The sequence below is a fragment of the Macrotis lagotis genome, chromosome 5 (assembly GCF_037893015.1).
Source record: "Macrotis lagotis isolate mMagLag1 chromosome 5, bilby.v1.9.chrom.fasta, whole genome shotgun sequence".
Lineage (NCBI taxonomy): Eukaryota > Metazoa > Chordata > Mammalia > Peramelemorphia > Peramelidae > Macrotis > Macrotis lagotis.
Window position 1 is genome coordinate 40,171,551 of NC_133662.1, and position 26,955 is coordinate 40,198,505.

General features: G+C 33.1%; 1 protein-coding gene across 4 annotated transcripts in view; it reads right to left on the reverse strand.

The window, feature by feature from the left end:
• Positions 1-704: 704 nt before the first annotated feature.
• BMP5 (bone morphogenetic protein 5) overlaps positions 705-26,955 on the reverse strand; it is a 209,531-nt gene continuing 183,280 nt past the window's right edge. For 2 of the 4 annotated variants that reach the window (XM_074237241.1, XM_074237240.1), the window contains exons 5-7: positions 19,595-19,671; positions 16,734-16,844; positions 1,977-3,899 (exon numbers count right to left, since the gene is read on the reverse strand). In XM_074237241.1, coding sequence (XP_074093342.1) covers positions 3,750-3,899; positions 16,734-16,844; positions 19,595-19,671 — 338 coding nt within the window. In that variant the 3' untranslated portion in view covers positions 1,977-3,749. Of the gene's footprint in view, positions 1,345-1,976; positions 3,900-16,733; positions 16,845-19,594; positions 19,672-21,557; positions 21,749-26,955 lie in introns of those variants that run through there. The other 2 variants (XR_012478588.1, XR_012478589.1) reach the window with 2 other exon arrangements.

The following is a 26,955-nucleotide window of genomic DNA, read 5'->3' on the forward strand; positions in this document are numbered from 1 at the left end:
TAGATATTATCATCATCCCCATTTTATAGTTGAGAAAACTGTGTCAGACAATAGTGATTTGTCAGGGATATAATACCTTGTAAATGTCTGAGACCAGATTTAAATTTCTAACCTGAAATTTTCAGGACTTCCTTCCTCTGGTCCAGTACTATATACTATGTACTGTCTTACTGTCTCAAGGTGGGAGGAGCTCTTCAATAATAAATTGAGAGATTATGCTTCTCCCCCTTCCAACCCTTGGCCTACACAGTGTTATTTTTATACTTCAAGAAGAGCATGGAAAAAAAAAGATTCCTAAATGGGTAAAGATGGCTCTTTTAGCAGATACACTGGAAGTTATAATTATGCAAAATATGATCATTTTTTCTGGTTCTTTGAAAACTGAGTCAATTAAAAAGTCAACTAAAATAATAATGATGAGGAAGGCCCCTCCATTTACCCTGGTGTTTGTCACATTGACACTAAGTTTATACTATATCTATTACATGTGAATTAATGATTTATCTTTTTTAAATTAATCCTTCTAGATCAATTACTATCCACCCATTTGATGATACAAAATGTATTACAGAAGAATTGCTCATATGCACTGTCAGTAAGAGAGAATTTAAAATCAAAATTCACTATCATGAAAAACCATAAGCAATACTGAAAAAAAAATCCATGAAGGTATATTTTCTTCTGCTTTATGTACACAAGGAAGATTAGTGAAAAGAGAAAAGACAGGGAAGCAAGTAACTTGAGAAGCATACTGAATGATGGATTGAACACTTGACTAAATGGTTATGAGATGGTTACTTGTATTTTGGAACTTGGATCTCTTTTGCTTTGAATGGGACTGCAATATGAGCTAATTATTCATTCCTGAATGTCTTGGGAGCTGATACTTGCCAGACTGCAAAGTAGCCAGTTGAATCTGGCTTAGTTTGTCCAATGGTGATACAAGGATTATAAAATGACACAGTCCATTCTGGTGGGGAAAAATGAATCATGTTCTTTCTTCCCTTCTGCTGTCCTGTTTTTCTCAGTTCTAATATGGTTTATTATTTCTCTTCTGTTTAAAAGAATGCAGACCCTAAGAGGAGTAAATCCAAGGTCTTTCAAACTCTGAGTATGAGCAAGTTAAAGAAGGAATGTGAAAAATGATAGAAAGTGTTAAAATAAGGTGATCCAGCATATGTACAAGTTAAATCCCAGTGGTATACCTATATATGACTTTGGAGTTTGAGAAAATATTAATGCACATTTCATACCTTCAAAGAAAGGGGAAGTGAGGCATTCTTGAGGATTTTTCTATCTTTCCTCTTTTCTAAAATATTTTGACGGTCTTTGATGCTTGAATCACTTAAAGAAAACAGTGGTGTAGTTAATACTACTTAGGTGAGATAATGTATCTTCTTTCTGTATATCAATGCAAAATAAGCAATTCATGACTATATTACAAAATTGTAGACTTTCAGATTTGGAAAGGATTTCGGTGGTCATTTAGTTCAACACATATCAGATTGACAATGCCCTCTATGATATACGTGAATAGTTAACATCTAGTTTTTGTTTAAACACTTTTGGTGTGGGGGAATCCATCATTTCAGGATGATCTAGTAGAGGAATAATAAAATTTATTTAATTTATAATCTTATATGAAAATCCAGTCATTGGCTCTGTTAAATAGTTTATGACTTTTCTGAATCTTTCAGGGAAAATCTTCACTACTCCTCCTGGCTATAAACTGAGGCAAACTTTAAATTCCTCAGCATTATCACCAAAAAGTCTCTTCAGTCTTGAGGCAGGGGAATTTGTATACAATTGATATCAGTTCTATATTCTATGGTCAAGTATAATCACTCTAATTTTATACCTTAAAAAATAAAGAAATAAGTTTCCCCTCTAAACTTTTTGTTTCCTATATTTTTTTTGTTTTATATTTATTTGTGATAAAAACCAGAATATTTTAAAGAGCACACATTAGAGTCACCTATAGCATTACAGGTTTATTATATTTTAAAATATAGAAATATATTTAAACAGCACATTTTAAAGAATAATATTATAAATTTCAGTTTTAAAAAAAAATCTCACAATGGTACACCATTATTTAAAAATATATTACTTAATGTACCCCAAAATACAGTTAACTATCAAATTTTCTCTTGGATAAATTGTATTTAAAACAGTATAGCCATATACCTGAATCACAAACAAACTCATAACTCTTTTGAAGTTATTCCTGATATCATTTTTAACCAAATAACCCCAAGTGAGAAAACTCACATGTGGTACTGTGCTTTATTCATTTTCACATGAACTGCAAATAGGCATAGTTATGGAAGGTTATGAAATCACTACTTATAAATCTGAAGGTGAGTTCATAAAGAGAACTGTCCTGGAAAACAACAGCCCATTCTTCAAAAAGTTAAGTGTATGTTTTAAAATGGTTTTAGAAGACATTCCAACAGTGAGAGAAAATAAATTAATTTCAGAGGGAAGAACACACATGCACACATACACACAAATGAACCTTTCCTCTTGGAATCGGCTGTGCTAGGAAGAAGTTTGATGAAATATCTATTAAAACAACCTCATGGATTTGAAAAAGCACATTCTCAGAGATGAAAAATGGATTTCAGCTGTTCCTTCTAAATGGCAAAGTCTCGAAGAACATTTTGTTTAAATGTATCAATTTGTGTGTCAAAATAATTCTAGGGGGTTTTGTTTTGGGTAAGCTTATTCAGTTGAGTTTCAGTACTTTCCCTCAACTAGGAATCCTAGCATCACATCAATCAGCAAGTCTAGTTATATGTAACAGGGAGCTCAAGAAAACGGCTCTGTTGAAGTCCTTCTCTTCCTGACCACATACAGTAACTCTTGTCTAAGGGACAGGGTGGCTCATGTATGTGTTTCTTTATTTTGGACTAAGTTATTAAACATGAAAAAAAATCCGCAGCAGTAGTGCTTGAGATAATAGACAGACATGATTTATTTGAGGTAAGACGGTTGTACTACAATTTTTTAGTGTTAACTTGGAAAGTTATGGATACAGACTCAAGACTGTCTCCACATAATTCCTAAAGCTTTGAGCTCTTTGCAAAATCTAAACTCCACTAGCCAAGAAGTAAAATGCTCCTACAGTTACACTGATTCTGTTAAAGCAAACAGTTAAAACAATTATGTGCAATCTTTCAGTTTCTATGTTCTACCTACCATTTATTTACTTAGCATCGGTTCAAATTTTACTTTATCGAATGGAGCAGGACCCCTCAAAGACAAATTGAGTTGATCCAAAGCACATTTGTTTGGGTTGTTATTATTATTTTTCTTTAGTTTCTTCTCTAAATAAGTATTCTACCATGGTTTTCATTGGCACAACATTTCCAAATGTATTAAATTTCTTTCAACAATAAAAAACAGTCATAGGAGTTCTGGTTTCAGGAAAATTGTACAGATCTCTTTTTTTAATGTTGAAATTGAAAGGTTTTTTGGTTCTCCACATAACTCACTAAAACTCAGATCCATCATATATTGCAATGATCTAGAAAATAGATTGTACTGATAATTCACCCATTAAAGAGACTACATACCTGTAAATAAATAAAAAGCTTTTATATACACAATACTGTACATAGGATGAAATATAGAGTGAATTGGAATGGTTTTAGAGGATGCCCTCTCCAATTATATACTTTTTAATTGCCATCTGATATACCTCAGTTTAAAATTTAATATTGTTGCTATTATGTTATCACTTAATTTCAGTGGCAACCACATGAACGCACAACCATATTTCGGTATTTTTTCAGAATAACATTAGAACTGTCATCAAAATATAGCACAGAGATTGCGTTCAACTTAGTTGGTGCACAGCAAGGCTTAGGTACATGATCAGGAAACATCAGGTGAACCTGGAAAATAAAGGAATAGATTTTTTTAAAAATTTGATTAAATAAATTCTTTATTGTATTTTTTGACTTTTAAGAACTAAAGTTCCTGACATCTTTATAATCAATAATGGGCATATACTACTAAACTACCACTTATGTTTAGTAGGTATTCTTTTAAATGTAAAGTATAAACTCATTCCTAACCCCATGTGTCTTTCAAAGATAATCTTTGAAGTTAGTAGGCAAAATTTGCATTTGACAATATTCAATAATCATTGCCAATAGAGATGAGAGATAGAGGGTATCATATAAGGGACTTCAAGAAGGTGGTTTGACTGGATCAAAGATTATGTGAAGGGAATATTGAAGTCAAGTTGCAGAAGGCTTTAAATGCTAAATAGATGAGTTTGTATTTGATACCAGAGGTAAAAATGATCCTTTGGCCTTTATTGAGTCGGAGAGTGATGTGAACAGAACTAGGCTTGACAAAAGAAAAGACTTTGACACTAATGCAGAAGATGAAATCAAGAATAGAAAATATATAACATATTACTTTGTGCATTCACAATGTCATTAATCTCCACTAATACAAATCAAAATACTTGCATTTTTTAGCAGACTTCATGAATTTCTGTGACTGAAAAAACAATATAATCTGGTAGTTAGCCTTTAGTTGATAAGAATCTTCAATATTATCTAGTCTTATTTTTGTGATTAACTCTAGGCTTGATGATTTTCTAGATTGGCAGAAAAACCTCCTTCCTCCCCTCCCCCATCCATATAAGAAAAGTATGTTGTATTAGCATAGCCACTGAGGACCCAAGGATAATCTTGTTCCATGAAGAAATATCAGAGTAGGTTTTGTGTTGAAGGTAGATATGTATAAGAAATGTAAAATAAGTATATAATTAGAATGAAGGTAATAGGAAGCATAGTCAAGATGGCAGAAGGCAGGGATTCCCAGAGTTCTCTAGCAAATCATTCCAAATATGGTTAAATACTAATTCTAACTAAATTTTAGAGTGGCAGAGCCAACAAAAAGACTGTGTGAAACAATTTTCCAGCTGAAGACAACCATGAAGATTTGCAGAAAGGACTCACAGAATGGTTGGCCCTAGAGAAGAAAACAAGCTCCAGTCATCCAGGAACAAATTGTGGGGCTTCTGGATCTATGTCAGTGGGAGTGATTTTCAGACCTTTCAGTCCAGGGATTGCCAAAGACAACTGGAGAGGTCAACAGGAAAGCTCTGTTGCACTAGAATGAGAGAGGACCCCATTCAAGTACATGTCTCAATGCAGACCCAGTCTCAGGAATAGATCTGGGGAGCCACCCGGCAGCTGATTCCTGAGAGATCAGTCTATTCACTGTAAGGGGGTTGGGTGAGATCACAAAGGTCTCTTTGCTATTCCTGAGGCTGGATTCTGTTGCTTTGACCATATTCAGACCAAACTTGTAGTAGTAATGGGCCCCAGACTCAGGTAAAGGAAGAGAAACACAACAGATTTACTGCCTACAGCAAGTAGGGACTCTCCTCCCAGTTCTAAAGCAGAAAGAAATGCTTATGGTCATATACAGACCAGGAGAGTAGTTATAGTCTCTAGTAAGACCTTGGAGGAATCAAAAAGTTGCAATTCCCGGGCAAAGGGTGGGGGGTCTTTGGAAACAGTTATGCAAACCCTCAAAAGCTTAGGAAACTGAACCCCACAATAGAGAATTAAAATCAAGGGATATTCTAGTAAATGAGGAAACAACAAAAGATAAAAATCAACCATAGAAAATTACTTTGATCATATAGAGGATGAAAACACACACTCAGAAGATAATAACAAAGACAAAGCATTCAAACTTTCCAAGGAAATATTTGGTCTCGGATCATGGAAGAACTCATAGATTTTGAAAATCAAACAAAGAAGTAGAGGAAAAATTGATAAAAGAAATGAGATCAATATGTGAAAACCATGAAAACAGAGTAAGCAGTTTGGTGGTGATATAAAAAAATAATGAAAAAATAATATCTTAAGAAACCACTTTGGTCAAATGAAAAAAGTGGTCCAAAAGGCCAATGAGAAGAATGCCTTAAAAAGCAGAATTGGACAAATGAAAAAGTAGATTCAAAAACTCTCTGAAGAAAATAATTCCAAAAAATATAGAATGGAGATGGAGAAGCTGATGATTTTGTGAGAAAACAAGAATCAATAAAACAAAACCAAAGAGGTAAAAAACTAGAAGAAAATAAATATCTCATTGGAAAAACAACTGATCTGGAAAACAGATGTAGGAGAGTTTAAAAAATGTTGGATCACCTGGATACCATAACCAAAAAAAGAGAAGAGCATATATATTGTTTTTCAAGAAATTATCCAGGAAAACTGCTCTGATATCCTAGAATCAGAGAGTAAGTTAGAAATCAAAATCATCACCAATTATCTCCTGAAAGAGATCCCAAAATTAAAATTGCTAGAAAAATTATAGTCAAATCTCAGAACTCCCAAGTGAAGTAGAAAATATTGCAAATAGCCAGAAAGAAACAATTCGAATATTATGGAGTCACAATCAGGAAAACACAAGATTTAGCAGTTTTTGCATTAAGGAATCATAGTGCATGGAATATGATATTCTGAAAAGCAAAGAGTTTAGATTGCAAGTGAGAATCAACTACCCAGCAAAACAGAAGATACTCTTTCAGGGAGAAAGATGGACATTCAATGAAGTAAGGGACTTTCAAATTTTCTTGATGAAACTTCCACAGCTGAACAGAAAATTTGATGTTCAAATACAAGACTCAGGGAAAGCATAAAAACAGTTAAATAGGAAAGACAAATCATAAGGGACTTAATGATGTTGGATTGTTTGTATTCCTGCATGAGAAGATGATACTAATAACTCCTAAAATTTTCTCATTTCTTAGAGCAGTTAGAAGGAGGATAGATAGATAGATAGATAGATAGATAGATAGATAGACAGACAGACAGACAAAGGTACAGGTGGTAGTTGAATCTGAAGGTATAATATATTAAATGAATGGAGTCAATGGGTAAGAGGAAAATATGGAGAGAAAGTGAGAGGAAAGGTAGAATGGGATAAGTAATTTAGCACAGAAGATGAAAGAAAAAGCTTTTGCAGTGACCTGAAAGAGGAGGAAGGTGAAGAGGAGTTAGGGTGCCTTACTCTCATTGGAATATCTTCAGAAAGGGAATAACATGCATACACAAATGAGAATAAAAATCTATCTTACCGGAGAGGAAAGGGATGGGAGAAAGGGGCTGAGACTAGGGGCTAGTGGGGGGAGAGCAGGGAAAAGTAAAGATGGTAGAAGGGAGGGAAGATTGTGGGAGGGGTTTGTCAAATGCAAAACACTTTTGAGGAGGGACAGAGTGAAAAGAGAGAGAAAGAATAGAATAAATGGGAGTGGGGATGGGGAATAAGATGGAGGGAATACAGTTAGTAGTAATAACAACCATGGGGGAAAATATTGAATCAAGTTTTTCTGATAAAGGTCTGCTTTCTCAAACATAGAGAACTGAATCAAATTTGTAAAAGATAAGAGTTACTCCCCAATTGATAACTGATCAAGAGATATGAACAGTTTTCAGATTAGAGAGAGAGAGAGAGAGAGAGAGAGAGAGAGAGAGAGAGCGTTGTGCTATGTCTCATGTATAATATCCCAGGGCTGTGATGCAGAGCAGGCATTTGTTCCAAATTCATATCAGGAGGTTTTTTTTTAATTTTTTGTTTGTATTTTGTGTGTGTGTGTGTGTATACAAACATACATATATATATATATATATATATATATATATATATATATATACATATATATATATATATATATATATACATATGGATATTTAAAGCAGTTCTTTGTGGTGCAGGGAGATGGAGATTGAGAGGATGTCAATTTTATGGGGAATGGCTGAACAAATTGTGGTGTGTCTTTGAGATAAAATGTTGTTCTGTTATGGGAAATGATGAGCAGGATGCCCTCAGTAAAAAACTTACAAGAGCAGATGCAAGTGGAAGTAAGTAAAAGCAATACTGCAGAATGACTAGGTGCAATGAAATTCCTCTCCTACTTTCCTTTAAGATAAGATAGATTTTTATTCTCATTTAAGTGTGTATGTTTTTTCCCTTTCTGAAGGTATTCCTATGAGAAAAAGGCACCCTACTTCCTCTTCACCTGCCTCCTCTTTCAGGCCACTGCAATTTTCTCAGCAGTGCTGTGACACAAGAGAACTCTGAAGAACATATGATAAGGAATACTATCCATTCCAAAATCAGTAGTTCTGAATACACACTGAAGTATGTTTTTTTACCTGATTTTTCTTGAAGTTTTCCTTTTGGGGGGCAGGAGTGAAAGGTTATGTTTACTTTTACAATATGACAACTGCAGTAATATTTTCCATAATTATACATTTTTAACTTAAACTAAGATTTTGCTTTCTCAATGAAGGAAAGTGGTGTTGGAGGAAGGGAGAGAATTTGGAATTCAAAGTTCTGAAAGTAATTGTTGAAATTTACTTTTGTATGTAACCAGGGGAAAAAAATAAAATAAAATTAGAAAAAGAAAGAGTGGAAGCTAGGTTGTACAGTGGATAGAGCACCGACCTTGGAGTCGGAGGACCTGAGTTCAAATTGGACCTCAGACACTTAATAATTAACTAGCTGTATGACCTTGGGTAAATCACTTAACCCCAGTGCCTTGCCAAAAAAAATACAGAAAAGAAGAAAAAAATAAGGAAATAAGAAAGAAAGAGAAAGAAAGAAAGAGAAAGAAAGAAGAAAATAGGCATTTGCTGAAAAGATATGAATCAACTATTTCATTAAAAGAAAAAAAGAAACAGCATGCAAGCTTGACTGTACTGCTAAAGAAAGCACAGAAATGATGTACTCTAAAATAAAAGAATGAAGATAATAGCTCCTATAATATGATTATCCATAGTAACTAGGGCATAAATATTATAAATACATTCATGCCATAGAAAATTTAAAGAAAACAGCAACTCAACTGACCAGGGTATTTAACTTTTCTTTTCTGACTCTATTCACTGGTCAGTCAAAGAGTATTTTTGAGTACCTGTAATTTACCAGACACTGTCAAGTTCTGCGGAAACAAAGAAAAGCAAAAGAAAAAAGTCACTGGATTACTTAGAGTTTATTTTAATTCTATTCTTCTAGCTCTATGTAGGAGACATTAAAAAGCAGATGATATAAAGGTAGCTGAGGGGGGTGAGGGAATGGGGGAGAAGTCTAGATACCTAGGCTAAGAATGAAAAAAAAAAATAGAAAAGTTGATTCCACATAAATAGAAATGGTTCCTACTAATACTGATCTAACAGGCATTTTACCTAAGGATTGATTTGATATAATTTAGCAAAGAGGTATTTGACTAATCTCTACATCTTCAATGCCCTAATCACCCTCACACACACCCAAGACTCCTTTAATCCTCCCTCCCTTCAAAGTTTATGGGAAGTCCCTCTGATGATCCATGAGGGTCTACAGAGAGCCAATTGAGCCTCTAGGATTTCTGGATGTACAATCAAATACAAATCCAACCTTGGCTGAAAGGATATACAAGTCCTGAAATGTGGACAGAAAAGTCAGGAAAAATGAGGTGAGCTGACAAAAACTTGAAATTTCTAAGACATCACAAAAGGAAAAGTTGGAAGATTTTTGAGACTTTAGAAATTAGCTTGTGTCCCTCATCAGCTTTATCTTCCCTAACGTACACTTGTGTGATTGATAGCCGGCACATTTCTATGGCCTCGGCAGTCTCCAAAAGTAATTTTTTACTAAAGATGGATTGTTCTTGAATGGGTTGTCTAAGTTATTAGTCACAAACATGGTTTCCTTCAAAAACAAACATGCTTGTCTTGTTCCATATCTTTTTATGGAACAAGTGTTCTGCATTTATGGTGCACAATGCCAGGAAAAATCCCATTTTCCATGTAAGCTGGCATTGTGCTATGACTTATGTATAATATCCCAGGGCAGTGATGCAGAGAAGGCATTTGTTCCAAATTCATATCAGGAGGTTTTTTGTTTTATTTTTTCTGTTTGTATTAAACACTGCCTTGAAGACTCTATAATCATTATGTTTGATGGTATTTAATGTCCTTTAAAATTTATTTTTTTAAGGAGGAGTGTATTTTCTCCTTCAAAAAATGCTGGCCATTGTTTGGGTTGAGGGAAATGTTGGTGATATTTGATACATTTCAATGAATGTAGTGGTCACTATTGAAAGTCAACAGTTCAAATATAAAAATATTTACAGTAACACTTTCTGTCATAGCAAATAACTCAAAATATATGGATAAATTTCTCTCATTTGGGGAAAAACTTAGGGGGGAAAAACCTTGGCATAGTGGGAATAAAAGTGTTGTATTTGGAATCTTAAGTCCAGAGTTCAAATCTTGGTTTTACCGATTACTCCCTGTGTATCTTTGGACAAACTCCTAATCTCTCTGGGTCTCAGCTTTCTCATCTGTAATAAAAAAAAGGCATTGAATTCAGTGACCTCTAAGACTACTTTCACCTGAAAATAATTGATCCTATGATTATGTGATTATGGTTCCAGAAGAAATAATGAGCATTAAGAAGTTAGAGGAAGTTGGGAAGATATATGAAGTGATTCAGAGATGTCAACAGAATCAGAAGAAAAATTTGCCTACTGACCAATAATGCAAAGGAAAATAAAGCAAAAGATCAGATTTCACAATTCAATGGCTAAACATTACTTCACTCAACTGTGGTTGAAAAATGTCTCCTATTCTCCCTCTGGAAAAGAGGATGTTAGATTCATAGTGAAGCATGAACTGTTAGACATGGCCTAAGTTTTTCTTTAGTTTAACTGTGTCTTCATTTAAAAAGAAGGGTTCTTTCTTTTGAAGGGGAAGAAGTTATTTGGAAATGAAAGGGAATTTTTTAAGAGCATTGATAAAACTTTTAAAAAATCCATCACTTTCATATACTATAATTTATTCATCCATTTCTTAGTTAATGGTCTTCCCCTCCAATTTCAATACTGCCCCCACAAAAGAGTTGCTATAGAGTTTTTTGTTCAAATAGGCCATCTATAGGCCATTATATTGGGGACAAATGTTCTCTGATAAATTCCTCTTCAATTAATTATTTACTCTGTGATAATAAATTTTCCCCTTCTGTAATAGTAGATAATATTTGAACCCTAACTTCTTAGATGAACTTGTTTTGTACCTTCGAAAATCTACTGAACATTCCAAATTAGATATCTCAAAAAAAAAATCTTAAACCCAACAAATCTCATCTAAACAGTCTTTTTCCCCTTAAACTTTTGCTCTTCCTAACTTCCTTATTACTTTTGGAAGTACATGATTCCCCCCACCCCCAATCATCTAAATTAACCTAGGTGACATTCTTGACTCTTTCCTCTCTCTCACCCTCTATATCCAATCTGGTCAAAGTCAAACTCTGGACTTATGATTCCAAATACAACACTTTTATTCCCACTATGCCAAGGTTTTTCCCCAAATGAGAAAAAATTGTCCATATTTTTTGAGTTATTTTCTATAATAGAAATTGTTACTATAATCTCTTGCATTTCCCCTATTGTCACCTCTCTTTGCCATCATTTTGATGCAGATTCTCATCACCATTGAATAATCTCTTGCTTTTTCCACATCTTGTCTCTTACTATACCACTACCTTCATTTAACTTCCTGTTACAACATTCTCCCCACCCCAGTTCATTTTCCACTCAGATGTCAAAGTTGTCTTCCTAAAATGCAGGTCTGAGCATATGATACCCCTACTCAATAAATTCCAGTGGCTTCCTTTCATCTGCAGAATTAAATAAAAGCCTGATTTAGAATCCTTTATAACCTAACCTCCTCCAACAGACATAGTTATACTGTATTCCCATGGACTTACACTCCCAGATAAACTGGTCATCTTGCTGTTCTTTGAACAAGCCACACTATCTTTGAACTTCATGTATTTGTATTGCTGCTTTCCCATAATTGGACTACTCTCCTTCATCTCTATTTCCTGATTTTCCTAGTTTCTTTCTTCATTTTCATACTAAAGTCTCACTATCCACCCATCTTTCCTTCTCCCCTTATTGTTTTTTTAGGTTTTTTTGTGAGGCAAATAGGGTAAGTGGCTTGCCCAAGGCCACACAGCTAGGTAATTATTATTAAGTGTCTGAGGCCTAATTTGACCTCAGGAACTCCTGACTCCAGGGCTGGTGTTCTATCCACTGCACCTAGCCATCCCCCTCCCCTTATTGTTAATGTCTTCCCTCCATTGATTATTTCCAATTTATCCTGTATATATTCCTTGCTTGTACATAATTGTTTAGATTGTTAGCTCTCTGATGACAGAAAATTTTGCTCTTCTTTGTATCTTCAGCACTTAGCATTATAACCTTTTGCTTATTGATAGACAGACTAACTATGGAAGTAGGCATGAGGAATTATGGTTTATTTCACAAGGTCAAATAGCAGAATCCTTCAACCTGTGCTCTGTACATGAATTAAAGGTCATATCTGATATCAGAGAAAGAAAGAAGTCTTGTTTGCACAAAGAGTGGGGGGAAAAGAGTGGTTAATATTAGATCTGAGGAGTGGTGACAGAAAAAAGAGAACTTAAATAGAAGGAAAGAAGTGGAAATTTACCAAATTCACTGGCTTTAGTATAAAAGAGAAGAAGTTGACCAAAGAGAGAAGCATGGGAAAAATTCAACTTAAGGTTGCTTTTAAAGCTTAGAATGAGTCAATAAGAGTATCATGGTGAATAGTTTGCCATGTTAAACATTGAGCTCCTACAAGACTTTTACTTTATAGCAGATTTGTATGTTCCAGTTCCAGTCCATTAAAGGAATAATGTTCTTCAATGTTAGGATCCATAAACTGTTGGATATTCTAGGAACACTTTTCACATGGATGCCAATGTAAGGCTATAGTTTATTGTTGCTGTTGCTATTATAATTTCATTCTATTCTTCCTGATATTATGTTAAGGAGACTAGCTAAGCAACACAAAATGTCTAAATAAATTATACTACAAACATTGCCCTTTGGGCTAAAGAACTCTAACACCTTTCTTTGTAGTCTATCAGATATAATATCCATATGTCTTTTTTTCCCAAAGCTATCTATTGCAATATCATCATAAAACAATAGTAACATAATATAGCTTCAGTAAACTAGGGATATATTCTCTCACAATTGGGATGTCGGAATATTCTTACACATACAATATCCAGGAGGACAAGAAAGAGGAGGGGAAGAAAATGCCAAATATCTCATACTATAGAAGTGTAATGTCCTTTCCCTCCCTATGGTTTTCTCATCTTTCCCCCACATCAATAAGGCTTATATTTCTGAAACATTTATGGTAAACTAGAAATTAAAACTTTCTTTTAGTAATAAAATGTGTATTCTACATTTTCATCCATCCATAACCTACAAACCCATCTCTCCATATTTTGCCCATCCTGTGCATTGTCTACAGCATAGGCAGAAATCTGTGAAACCTAAATCCTAGTAAAACACTAAGTAGTCAGGTTAGCTGAATAATTACAAGAGTAGCCACTAAGTTACTTAGAAGAAATTGGGCTGGTCCATCCAATAAAGTTAAAAATTGGAATTGGTTGCAAGGCACACTTGGCATTCTTAATAGTGAAATACTTACAAATCCTAGCTATATCCTCTTTTCCCTGGCCATGTGCCATTTGTGGATTTCTGCTTAAGAGACAAGAAAAAATGTGATTCTTTAAAATGAAACTCAGTAAAAATCATGGGCACATTTCCACAATAATTTATTGTAGCATTAGATTTGTCTAACTAGAACTCAGCATGGCAAAGAGAACAACCTTAATTGTTTCTTCCTTTGGATGTTCTGATCCACAAACTCAAAATCTCAAGTAATCTTTAACAGTTGTCTGGTTTATCTTCATAAATATACAAGTTATATCATTTGTGTCCTTTTGCAGAATTGCTCCATTTCCACTCTATCACCATCAAGAGAAATTTTTGCCTCAGTTCTGAACACTTTTCATGCCATATGGAAACCTTCATTTTTTTACATGTCTGGAAAGCACATCCTTATAATGTATACCGATTAAAAACTCCAATTTCCTTTAAAATTAGTACAAGTGATAGGGGAATTAGGTCATGCAGTAGATAGGGTACCAACCCTGGAGTAAAGAGAACATGAGTACAAATCCATCCTTAGACAATTAATAATTACCTAGATGTGTAACCTTGGGCAAGTCACTTAATTCCATTACCTTACAAAAAAATTAGCACAAGTATCATCATTTATATATGAAGACTTTCATGTTTTATATCCCTATCCCATATATAGATAGTAGTTCCTCCTCAAATAACATTCAGTGTATTCATAGAGCTATGTTCATGCTTATATATCATAAAATTGCTCTTTTCCTTGTTTTGCTTTTAGTAATAAATATTGGATTCAATTATTTATTTAAAAGAGATTGGAATTCCTTTATTCAAACCTCTTTGAACTTATGGGCTATAATCAAGACTTGTAATTTTTCAGTCATATCTGACTCTCCATGACCCCTTGGGGATTTATTGCCAGAGAAACCTTTTACTGCTCCATTTAACTTCTCCAGGTCATTTTACAGATGAAAAAAGAGAGGCAAAAATGTGTGCCCAGTGTCACCCAGCTAATACCTACCTGAAGCTGAATTTGAACTTACGAGGAGGAATCTTTCTGATTCTAAGAACAGTGCTTTATCCAGTGCACCTATCTAGCTCAAGGATGAGCTTAATCTGGGCTTAGACATTCACTCACTAAATGTGCCACCTAGTAGAACATATTTGCTAATAAACAGTCAAGTCCAAATTTCACCTCAGGTCTTTTAAGGCTCTTTAATTTTAAGAGAATAATGTGGAATTTTCCTGAAAGTTTTTAGAGCTTAAAGCATATTAATTGCTGAGTTTGTTTTACAGTGTTTTTTCCTAAATTAGTGTGCTGCTTCTTAACACTAGGTGTTTTTTTACAGACTTGAATTGTACAAATACATAGAATGTAGAGAGGGTCAGTATTCCAGTAAAGTCTAGGAAGATAGCAGGAAATTAGCACTTAAACAAACAAAATGAGTGAATCTCAAAACTGGATCACATGAGCTATCAACTACTGAGCCCTGAGGAAAGCCATTAGTGCTGGATGTGTTTACCATTACATTTAGCAATAAAGCTTGCCCAAAAGCTATGAAAAACAAGACAAGAACTGGGTTTTAGACTGCAATCAAGTGTAAATGGCAAATGTTAAAAGGGATTTTTTAAATGACCCTCAGAGAATATGTTATGTATATATTTTTGTCTGCTTCATATAGCACCCATATATAGGAAATATGTAAATACATCTGAATTAAAGAGGAATATGCCTTCACTCCTTAGGAAGGAAGATTGGAATGTTCCTTAAAAAAAAAAAACAAGGAAAAAGTTCTACAAAGAGAGAAAGGAGGAAATAAACTATGAAGACACAGAGGGGAATTATGGCCTTATATTTGAAGTGAGAGAAAGTTGGGTGGTAGGAGAATGTGACACTGAAAATGGAGAAAAGAAAGTTCACTAAATATCTGTAGCTTTGAGGTATACATTTTCTCTAAAGGAAGCAACTATATTATTTTTGGGGGGGGAGGGAGAATGAGGTGAGAGGGTAATGAGGGGATAAGCAGTTTGTTGCTAAAATAATTCAGGTGTCACTGAATGAGAATTTATCAAGAAATAGAAAAGAAATTTGAATATCAGCTTCTTCTGAAGAGTACCAAATTGTTCTGTTGTTAACTTTTCTTAACAGAAAGATTTACACTATCTGACATGTGATGGAGAGATATAATCCAGAGAACTATCAAATGCAATGATCTTGATTGTTTATATGTAGATAAATGGTATCAAGAAAGCACTGATATAAAGGTGATGAAATTCTGGAAAATATCCTGAAGAACTTAGAGCACAGATGATAAGTGAAGTGTGTTTGTGTGTGTGTGTGTGTATGAGTGTGTGTAGGGATGGGACAAGTTTTCATAATCACCATCACTGCTGATTTTATCAGATTAAGAATAGATAGTTACATATGGGAATTAAATGGCTGGCTAGAAAGATGGTTTTTCAAAAAGAAATTTGAGATTTAGAATCATTGCTGAAAACAAGAAATCGTTAAAGAATGTGTTTGCCTTGAAGCTTGTCAATCTGATTGAGAATGTTTTAATATGGAAAGGAATGAGACAGAAGACAATAGCTCACATAAAGTTATAATACCTAGTTTCATATACTGTAATATGTACAAAAAGGAGTGACATGTGGCGTATACAATATAGAGTTAAGACAAGCAAAAGTGGGGACAAGTGAAAATATCATTCCAGTGATAAAAGACAGAACCATATATAATTATGTAAAAATAAGTTTAAAAATGAGCAATGAATAGAGTAGACAAAAGAGATACTAATAGAAAGAAAAGTTTGTTGCTGACATAGGAATCCCTGAAAATGGAACTCATGCCTGAAATGTGATTCTGAAAAGATATAATTTATTATAGGTGAACAGAACAGAAAAAGGAATTGAGTAATATATAAAAAAGATATTCCCAGAGATGGCATTTCAGGAACAAGAAGGGGAGGAATTGAAGGCAGGAGTTATAGCAGTGGTGGAAAATAGATTTTAGAAGAGGGTGGTTGTTCTATGGTTTGGCATTAATATTGAGGGAAAGGTGAGTTTGAAAACTGGCACAGGAAAAATGTATGCCCAAACCATTGGCACTCTGGGGCATATTTTACATTACCCCCATTCTAGAAATTTTGTACTCTTTCAAAAATAAACAATTAAGGAGAAAAGCACCTACCAGAGTTTGAACTATGGCATGATTGGTAGCATTCATATGGGCATTCAATGGAAAAGAGCATTCTCCATCACAATAGAAAGCAGCATAGCCCTCAGGAGCAATAATCCAATCCTAAAATATGTCCACCAAAAAAAGATAATATCAAATAAATATATCTGTATGAATTATTTCATATGTTAATGGGGTACACTACTCTTTATCTTAAAAATGCAAAATTAATTAATACTTAAATTTCCAAAGAAAATATGTTCAAAAGATCCTCAAACTTTAAAAGATTTTCTGTAACTTTTTACTCAATGTTCTCTAATAATCAATCATTGAAAAACTTCTCTTGTTTGTTAAATTTAAAGTTCACAATGAGATTATAAATCAAATCTTAACTGGTTAACTCTTTTCAGTGTTCTCAATTATACTTTATAAATATATTTATTTATTGTTATTACATTATGTGTGTGCATCTGATAGGCAGAAGATTATAGTGCATAGAGAACTTTCCTCAATGTCTAAAATAACTGAGTTTAAGATTTACCTCTTACATATATATTGGCAACCTATCTTAAGCAAGTAACGATTCTCATTGCCCAAGATAACTTTCTAATACCATAAATTATAGAAAGATATCGATCTCAACTGATAAAAAAAGTTTTGGGTGTGTATGTAATTACAAACATCCTCATAACACACAGATTATAAGTAAATACCTGTCTATTAACACATGAACTTGAATATCTTGAATCATTAAATAGCCTTCTGAAGTATTATTTAGATGTTTCAATACTTAAAGTGAATAGTTCTTTAATTTCATTGCTATTGATACTCCCTCTATTTATTCAGTGTTCTACCTTTCCACACCTTACTACCTTTCATGAATTGCTATTGTAAAATAACATCAATTAATACTACCTCAGGGAGAACTTCCTATAAAAGAACCTCTTCATGCTTCATTAGCCAGTATGTCACTTAACTAGAATAATCACTCTTTATTGTATGTGTATTTCAAGTTCATGCTTTCCACCTTGATGGAATTTACAGAAATTTGCTATCTGATGGCATAGTATTCAATAATCCAGGATTACAATCTAGAATAGACTTTATAGGAGGATCATTATATCACCGTATATTTAATATTATAATCTTTGCTTTTTAGTTGATTAACTATGTCTGATCTTTAGTGTTCCCATTTGGGGAATCTCTAAACAAAAGTACTCTAGTATATTTCATTTTAATAGATGAATAAATAGAATCAAACAGAATTAAATGACTTTCTCAGAGTTCCAAAGCTAGAAAAGGGTCTGAGACTGGGATTTGAATTCAGGTCCTCCTGACTCCAGGGTCTATATTCCATGTACTGTATCACATACCAATCCATATTATAAACTATCTAGAACTTATTTGATGATAATAATATAGAATCAGAATGTAAGGGGCCTCAAAGGTCTTCAGGTTGCAGATGAGGAAACTGAGTTCTAAGTAGTTTAAGTGACTTGCTCAATATCACACATGAAGTAAATAGAAGAGAAAACATTGAGGTAATTGCCCCTGACTCTAAATCTAACACCCTTTCCATTGTACACTGCTTAATTTTGTTAAGTTAAAATGGAATTTGAGAAGACAAAAATATATAAACTTAGATGATCCTCCTTCCTTCTACCCCTCCCAAAAATGTTTTTTTTTTAATTTTGTATCCTGGAAACTCAGACAAAATTATTGTCTCCACAAATGTTACCCAAATCCTAATATATAAAATTTTTAATTCCATGTTAGTCTCTAAAACTTCGAATTATTTAATTTTTTACTGAACTTAACCCAGAAAGGATGCTTAGGAAAATGAAAATGTTTAAATAATTAAAACAATTTATATAGACAAGTGTTATTTCTTGCTCCTATTCAAATATAGAACTTTCTTCGTTAAATGACCAACATTATAGTTAGAATGAAGAAAGAATGTCCATCTATGGGTATGAAAATTTCTAAGGACAATGTTTTTTTCTAAACCTGTCAATAAGAAGGGATAATTCTAAAACTTGTCAATTCTAAGCTTTCCATAGTGGACAGATTCAGAAGATAGTAGTTGTATGCAAAAAGTTGCCATATTTTAACTTCACTCTCTATTTTCACAAAACAAATCCCCCCCTTTTTGTTTTTTGTTTTTTTGCAACTATCTACATAGCAATATCATAAATATTCTCAAGAGCTAACATTATGGTAAGTGGATTAAAGTTTAAAGTGTTTAGACTATGGTCTACCTCCTTTGACAGAGAAGACATTTTATTTTAATCTGTAACTTTGGGACTTAAAGACAAGTTATGTGACCTTTTAACACCTCAGTTTCCTCCTCTGAAAGAAGAGGAGGAATTTTGAGGTTCCTTACTTTTCTAGATAGATAATCCTAGATTGATAAAACCAACCCAGCTTGGACAATGTTATATAATGACCAGAGTGGGACCATTCTTATGAGTAACCTCTAAATTCCAGAATTTGTGAAATAGGGAGATCTAGTTTGAATTTATATTTTAATTAAAAATAAAAAGCAAATTCTGAGTCTGTCTTATACTCAGAATAGTCAAAGTTTATACCTCTCTTCCTCAGTGCCATATTTTAGTTTTTCCAGGGTAGAGACAACCTGTTTTGAAAACTCTTGGTTGTAGTTAAATGACCAAAGGAAAAAGACACAACAGAAAAAAAAAATGATATAGATGACAGATAAGCTTTAAGTTATGTCTTCAACTGTTTACTATGAAGTTCTAGAAAAGAAATAAAAATAAAAATTAATACAATACAATTAATACAATTATTGAGGGAGCAGTATTTTTGAGGGAACAGAGACTTTTGTTGACCAGAGGCATTCATTTTATTCCTACCTGCCACCCTAAGTCCCGGAAGCTTACATAGAGTTCATGCTTCTTACAGGCTTGTTTTTGTTCACTTGAATTATAATCTGTAAGAAAACAAATTAAAAATGATATCTTAATAGCCATCTCAGTACTCATTTTGTGAGGTCTTTAAATATCAAAATACTCCATGTAACATATCCCCCTTATGAAATCATAAACTTAGAAGTAACCTCAAAAGTCACTAAATCCAATCTCTTCATTTTACAGATTAAGAAACTAACATTCACCCATTTTAAGTGCCATGGTCAGGATCCCAGAGCTAATAAGTGTCTGAATCCAATGTTATACCACCTTTGTTATGCTAGTTCAGTTCTTGACACAACAATGAATGAAAAGTCTAGCATCCTTGGTATATTTTAGAAGAAAATGGAAAAATTTCATTTTGAAGCTTGTCAATGAGAATTCAGATGATACTTGTTTAGAAATGATTTTGTATGTGTACCCTTGAGCCCAGAGGAAAAATGCATATGTAGAATTATTATAGGACTCTATTTAGTAGACTTGGCTCACATATTGGAGAGATAGTAGTCCAAGAAGCTATTCATTTTGTTTCTTTCTGGGATAATAAAGGAAAATAGCCTAAAATTCAAAGAACGGGCAATTTTGTTTTGCTTTTAAAAGAAAGAGATGTTATGTTTCTCTTTACCTCCAACAAAATAAAAGTTTCTTTTTCCAGTGATAGGCTTTGGTGAATAAATATAGTTAACTAACTAGTGAATAATTGTAGTTAACTAGTTGGTTAACTAACTGTAGGCAATTAACTACAGTTAACTAATTTGTCAAAAATATCACTCTCCAACTGAATCACCTTCAATCACTTAGTAAATGCAGAGAAAGATAAAGATATTCTACAATTTACACATCTGTATTTAGCTGTGAATTCTGCCCATGTTTTCGTTGATGTCAATATGAAACTCAAGGTGATAATTAAATTTCTAATGTCTTTTAACTTGCACTATTATCACAGGAATCAAGAGAAAGGGAATGGAAGTAATGCATATCAGAGGCCACCTTCTGACTATGAGACATGTTCTTCCTAAGATAAATTGAGTGATGTCAAAGAGTAAAATGTTTCTCTCCAGGAAATTATACTGGACCATTAAACACAGCGATACAAAGTGCTCATACTTTAGGAGAAAAGAATTAAAAATGAGACTAGTACCAGCTTTTAGTATATATATATATATATATATATATATATATATATATATATATATATATATATATATATATATATATATATATATGTATATATATATAACTTTTTAAGTTAGAGTAGAAAACAAAATTTCCTAATGAAAATCATGTGTTTAAGAGATGTGCCTGAGGCAAGAAAAGGAATGTATTAATTCATCCCTTTCTCAATTAAAATACTGAAACTGAAAATTCTGCAATGTGTTAAGCAAGATAAACTTAGATGTATCAGATAAGCCATAAATTCAATGTGCAATTATTTTACTTTCATATACAGAAAATTCAAAGAATATTTATTCTCTTTACTTGGTCTTTTATGTAGAGTAAATGTTATATATAATGTAACTTCACATAAAAGTAACCAGCAATGAAATTTACAACAGAAACTAGTTCCAAGAATCTAGTTTCACAGAGCATTAGGACTATATGGTTATTCTGTCAATAGTCAAAAGTAACGGATAGGGAGAAGGAGTAAACTTTTTACCAATTCGGCCAACTTTGCAGTGAGGTTAGAAATCAATAGGTAACAGAAAAAGCTATGAGAGAAAAGGCAAGGAAATTAGGGTTGCAATTTAAAAAAAAATCATTGGCAAACCACAGAAACTTAAATGAGAAAGGAAATAAAGCTACTGTAGATGAATCTTCCCATATGAGAAGGAAAGTCTTAATAGTGATTTAAATAAAAATTTTCTGCTGCAATAGCAGATGCCAGATAAGTATTTCAACTTTCCTGTACCTAAATGTAGTCTCTGAAGCCGGCAGGCATTCCTCTGTTTTGTCTCTTCATGGCATGTTATTGGTAAAACAGGGCCAACAATGGGAAAATAGTCTTAAACTGCCAGATTTTCCTTGTAACCAATTTTTGGAACGAGTGCAAATTTGAATTTTTCCCCTTAGTCATTTTGGTCATTTAAAGAGCATTTTGTTCTAGGAGAAAATAAAAAGAAATGTGTTAAAGAAAAGGAAATGCAGGAAATTTTCAGAGGAGAAAAGAATGTTTTCCTCTCTCTCTCTCTAGGGCTTACCTAGATTGCAAGTGAGCCTTTCAACAAATAAAAGTTTTTCTACATATGATTACATATGTGTATATCTGAAGGGGTAAGGGTGATGAGAATGTATGGAACAAGTAGGAAAAATGGTCCCTTTAACCATATTAGTTACTTTTAACTTTTTTCCCTCAAAATTTATAATCTGCCCATTTTTGTGGAATGATTTTAGGGAAATCTAAAAAGGGAAAGATGAAAAAAATCCTAAAAGAGAAATGAATGTTTAAGTGTACCTAAAACAAGATACAAATAAGATATAATTTCAATTTTTCAAACATTCAAGCCAAAGAAATGAGTTAAATCCTTCCTTTCCAAGAGGGAAAAAGGAGGACGATTAGCCTTGGCATCAAGGAAAAAGTTTCATCTGACTTAAATGAAATTAGACTGTTTAAAAATGGGAAGAGGACAAAACAAGGAGAATAACCTATGTTAAAAAATAGAAAACTGAGCCAAAGTAGTACTTCAGATATCAGATCACCTTCTTTAGAGAAAGCCAAGTTCATTTTCTTGGAGTCAGTTAAAGTGTGGGAGAGAAACTCCATACAATTTTACACCTCTCTAATGATAAACTTATAGTTCCTTGAACTTGGTCTCTTCCTTTGCCCTGACTGTCCCTCACTGCTGAAATGTTTTATTCACTCACCTTGACTTGTGATTTCATTCAAGACTCAGTTCAAGTCATACTTCTATGGGAAGCCTTTCATTCTCCCCACCTTCCCTGTTAAAGTATTATCCTTTTAGATTAACTTTTTTACAAATGCTAAATCTTGAATAGACTAAGATATTCACAACCCAGATTAGAATGTACATTCCTTGAGGACAGGGACTTTTTTTTTCTCCTGTTATTCCCCAATAGTCAGTGCCTGATGTATAGTTCTTAATAAATGTTTGTTGACTAACAGCTTGGCTCAATGACTTATAGGAAGAGGGCTTAAAATTTTCTCATGAACTGACTAAAATTTATAGTTTTGAGGCAAAAAGCTCACTTTGTTGAGATCCCTGCAAGCTTAAAAAATATTAGAACTGTGCCAGTGTTCAGGTCTGTAAGTCTGGGATTTATTCAATTCATCTGAGAATTCCAGAACATGAGTGTCTACATGAGGAAAAGAATTAATAAATTCTAGAAGAATTATTAAGTCTGTTGAGTTAGTGATAGGTTCCATTTATATTAAGCAATATTTTTCATTATTTTGTTTTGTTTTTTTAAAGCTATCATCTCCTAACAACTATATGGCCACTTAGTCTTTCAGACTTCACCTTTTGACCTACAAACAAAATCATGAAATTTTTCCAATGGCCAAATACTGGAATCCAAATTAGGAAATGCCAGTTTTTGTAATAGTTCTAATCCCAAATTAGAAATGCTTGGACAAGAAGAAGATGAAAGAAAGTGTGAGATGCCTCCAGGATTCATCCTGTATCATAGACTTAGTTTGTGTTTTGCTGTTATTTTTTCTGTCAAGGGGAATGATTTTACTGAAATGGTTTTGAAACTGATGGTAAATGAGGAGGCAGTAATAGAACAATTGTTCAATTCAATAAGATCTCAATGATTTTAAATAATTGGTCTGGGAGGAACTACAGCCAAAGGTACTTATGAACTTTTATGAATGTATTCTCTGAATAACAGAAAAATTATGCAACATGGCAACAGGCAATACTAGATTGGAGATAGCTTAAATGGCATCATTATTCATAAATGCAAGATAAAAGAATGTGAAACCATTTGAGTTTCATTTCTATTCCCCAGAAAATTGTAAAAAAACAAATATTATTTTAAAATTATATTGTAATCATTGAGAAAGAGAAATTGGTATTAGTGGGGCAGCAGATTCAACCTAAGTCTGTAGCATGATGTGGCAAACCCCAAAACTAATGTAAACTTGGTTTTCCTTAGGAGAAGAACTTTGAGGATTTAGATGATAATGGTATCTGTGTACTCTACTCTGGTCAAATCAAACTGGAAGAAGTGCTTAGTTTTGGGAACCATAGATTAGGATAAACTGAAGAGTCTCTGTAGAGGAAAAAAATCAAAATATCAAGGGTCTTGATTCTCTGACCTATGATGATCTGTTGAAGGAGCTGGAGATGTTTAGCCAACAGAAGAGATGAGAGCAAGATGATATAGATGTCTGGAAGTGCTTAAAGATGATTTACCATGTCTTTAGTTCAGTAGGGCAAAATGTGTGGGAGATTGAAAAATTAACTGATCTCAGTTATTATATAAGTATATATACATATACATATACATATAAACCGATAATCTGTATATCTATGGAGAACTTCCTAACAATTATAAACCTGGCCAAAATTGGATAGGGCTGTTAAAAAATCAAGTTATAGCTGACTACCCATCACACATATAGTAATGTAGATTTTTTTAAATATATTTATTGTATAAAATACCTGCAAACATCCCATTTATCTTTGAAATTCTGTTTGATTCTGTCTGGTAATCACTGAGGTAACAAAGTCTCACCAAGATCAGATCATATTACAGATTCATTAATTTAGTGAGGGAGGGGAAGAAAAAAAAGAACATATCATAGAATGCTAACCTCATAACCCTTTGTGTCAAGTTTACTAAATTGCTAGTTTACTAGACTGCTAGACTAAGGGAAATACTTCAATGAAATGACTCTGAAATCACCCATTTACTACTTGTGGTGCCCTTAGAAGTCATAAACTACCTGGGCTTTGGTTTCTTCATCTGTAAAATGAGAGTTGGATTAAATGGTCTCTTAGGTCCTGTCTAGCTCTTTGTCTACAAATCCAATGATGTAATAGGATATGACAAGGGTTTCAAATATTTTTAATGCAGCTCTTTCCACCTAACCTTAGTCTAACCACAGAGGTTACTCACAAAGTTTTACTAGGAACTTCTGTTTTGTCATTTTTAATGATGATCACTTGTTTTTAGATTACCTTCATACTATAAAATTTCACATTTGACAAAATCTTCTACATCTTCTACATTGACTCATTTCTGTTTATGCTAAAATTCACTTGCCTTCATACTATACTTTTTGAAATACCTTCCTGAGTGTTTTATTTCCCCTTCTGCTTTATCACTAAATATTGAAAAGAGCTATTATCCAGATACAAACAACCTGCTTTCTTGCTTAATTTTATGAAAATATGAAGTCACAAACTAGATACCATAAATTTAGCACCTACTATAGTGTCTTGCACATAGTAGGCACTCAATAAATCTTTTTTTTTAAATGAGTGAATAAATGAATGAAATGATCAATTCCTTTTTATTTTCTAAAAAGTAAATGGTGGTTCATATTAGATTAATTTAAAACTCTAAATAGTGTTGGGAAACTGGCAAAATGTTCTGTGCTTTTTCTTCATGTGTTTTATCCATCTCTTATTATGAAAGTTCTCTTGTTACTTAAAGAAACAAAGGGAGGCTAAAATCCTGTATACAAGTAAGGAAATGGACTTTGTATGTTTCAGGCCCTGGAATGTCTGTCAGACTCATTATGAACCTTAATGATAAATATGCAATTGTGTCCTTTACTTGTAATTTTCCCTTAAGCTAGAATTTTTGGTGAGGGTGGGAGTGTTAGTGGGGTAGCATGTGATTATGAAAAGGTCTGGATCTCACTATGGAAATACCTTTTAACTATGCAAATTGTAACATATAACTGGCAGACTTATGGAGTTGCCTGGAAGTATTTCCAGGTCAAATAATAATGCCTATTATTATAAGCCAGTTTGCTTTATATTCAAAATTCAAACTCTAATCTTCCCAACTTCAAGGTTTATACTCTTTCCAAGATGACTTACTATCCAACAAGCTAGAATTAAACTATTAGATTGAGCAACATTTTTCTTAACCTATTGTTTTATATTAAATCAGGAAAGAGAAATATGATAAAATATTTTATTATTCTAATCAGAAAGAAAAAATACAAGATTATGACATTAAAAAATGAAAAATTAATATACCATAAACTATGTTTTAAATTTTTTAGTTTTGCTGAATAACATCTAGCACCTTCTCTATTCTTCCTTTAAAATGGATGACTCATTGAGTAGAGATAGGAAGATAGATATATTGGGTAACAAAAATGGTATATAAAGCAAAGAAAAAATAAAAAAAGGATTTTCTGAAGTCAATTGTCTTTCTCAAAACAAGCGATAGGAACATATTTCAAACAAATGAAACTACTTTTGGAAAAAATTTTATTATTAGGATCTAACTTCTTTTTTAAAATGTAAAAGTTGCTATTTATGCATTAAAAATATTTACTAGTTTATCAAAGACCCATTTACAGCAGCTAATTGCTAGAAATGCAAAGACAATAGACATAAAAAAGGTTTCGTGGTTGAATCAATTCTAGACTGGTTCCACTTTTTAATTTCCAACATCATCTACCTGGAACTGTTATATGTTTAATGACCTATAGACATTTTTCTTATTATCCTGAGGTACATATTAAAGGGTGCATTTTAGCAGTTCAAATACATTTCCTCCTACTTAATTATTAAGACTATTGGAAAGAATAAGTAGATGAAAATAATTTTTAAAGTGGAAGTATATTGAAAACTCTGGAATATAGTAATCTTGAAAATCTGCAGTGACTGTATAAAATATTGTCACTTAGAGTAATCATGTTTCCCTCATCACTTGGCTCAAAAAATATTTCGAAAATGAAAAAATAAGTCACACTCTAGTTTACTGATTTGTTTTTGTTTTGAAACACTTCCACACAAAATTGTTTGGTTATGAATGGTCCATCATAAATTCATCCTCTTCCCTTTTTAAAGGGATTGTTGGATTTTTGCCCAAAGTCAGCCTTTGAGGAGCAATTGTTTTTACATATCCTAGATTAAAATAGGCATTTGTTGGATTAAATATCATGTTTGAGGCTCCTTATATATACAGTTAATTGACAACTCTCTGCTTCTATTCATTTGTCCTTATGGGTAACAGAGTGGCTCAGTGGATCAAATGCTGGGTTGAAGTAAGGAAACCTAAGTTCAAATCCAATCTCAGATACTTACTAGTTATGAGGAGATAAGTTACTTAAACTTTCTATCAAATTCCTTAACTGAAATATGAGATGAAAAATAGCA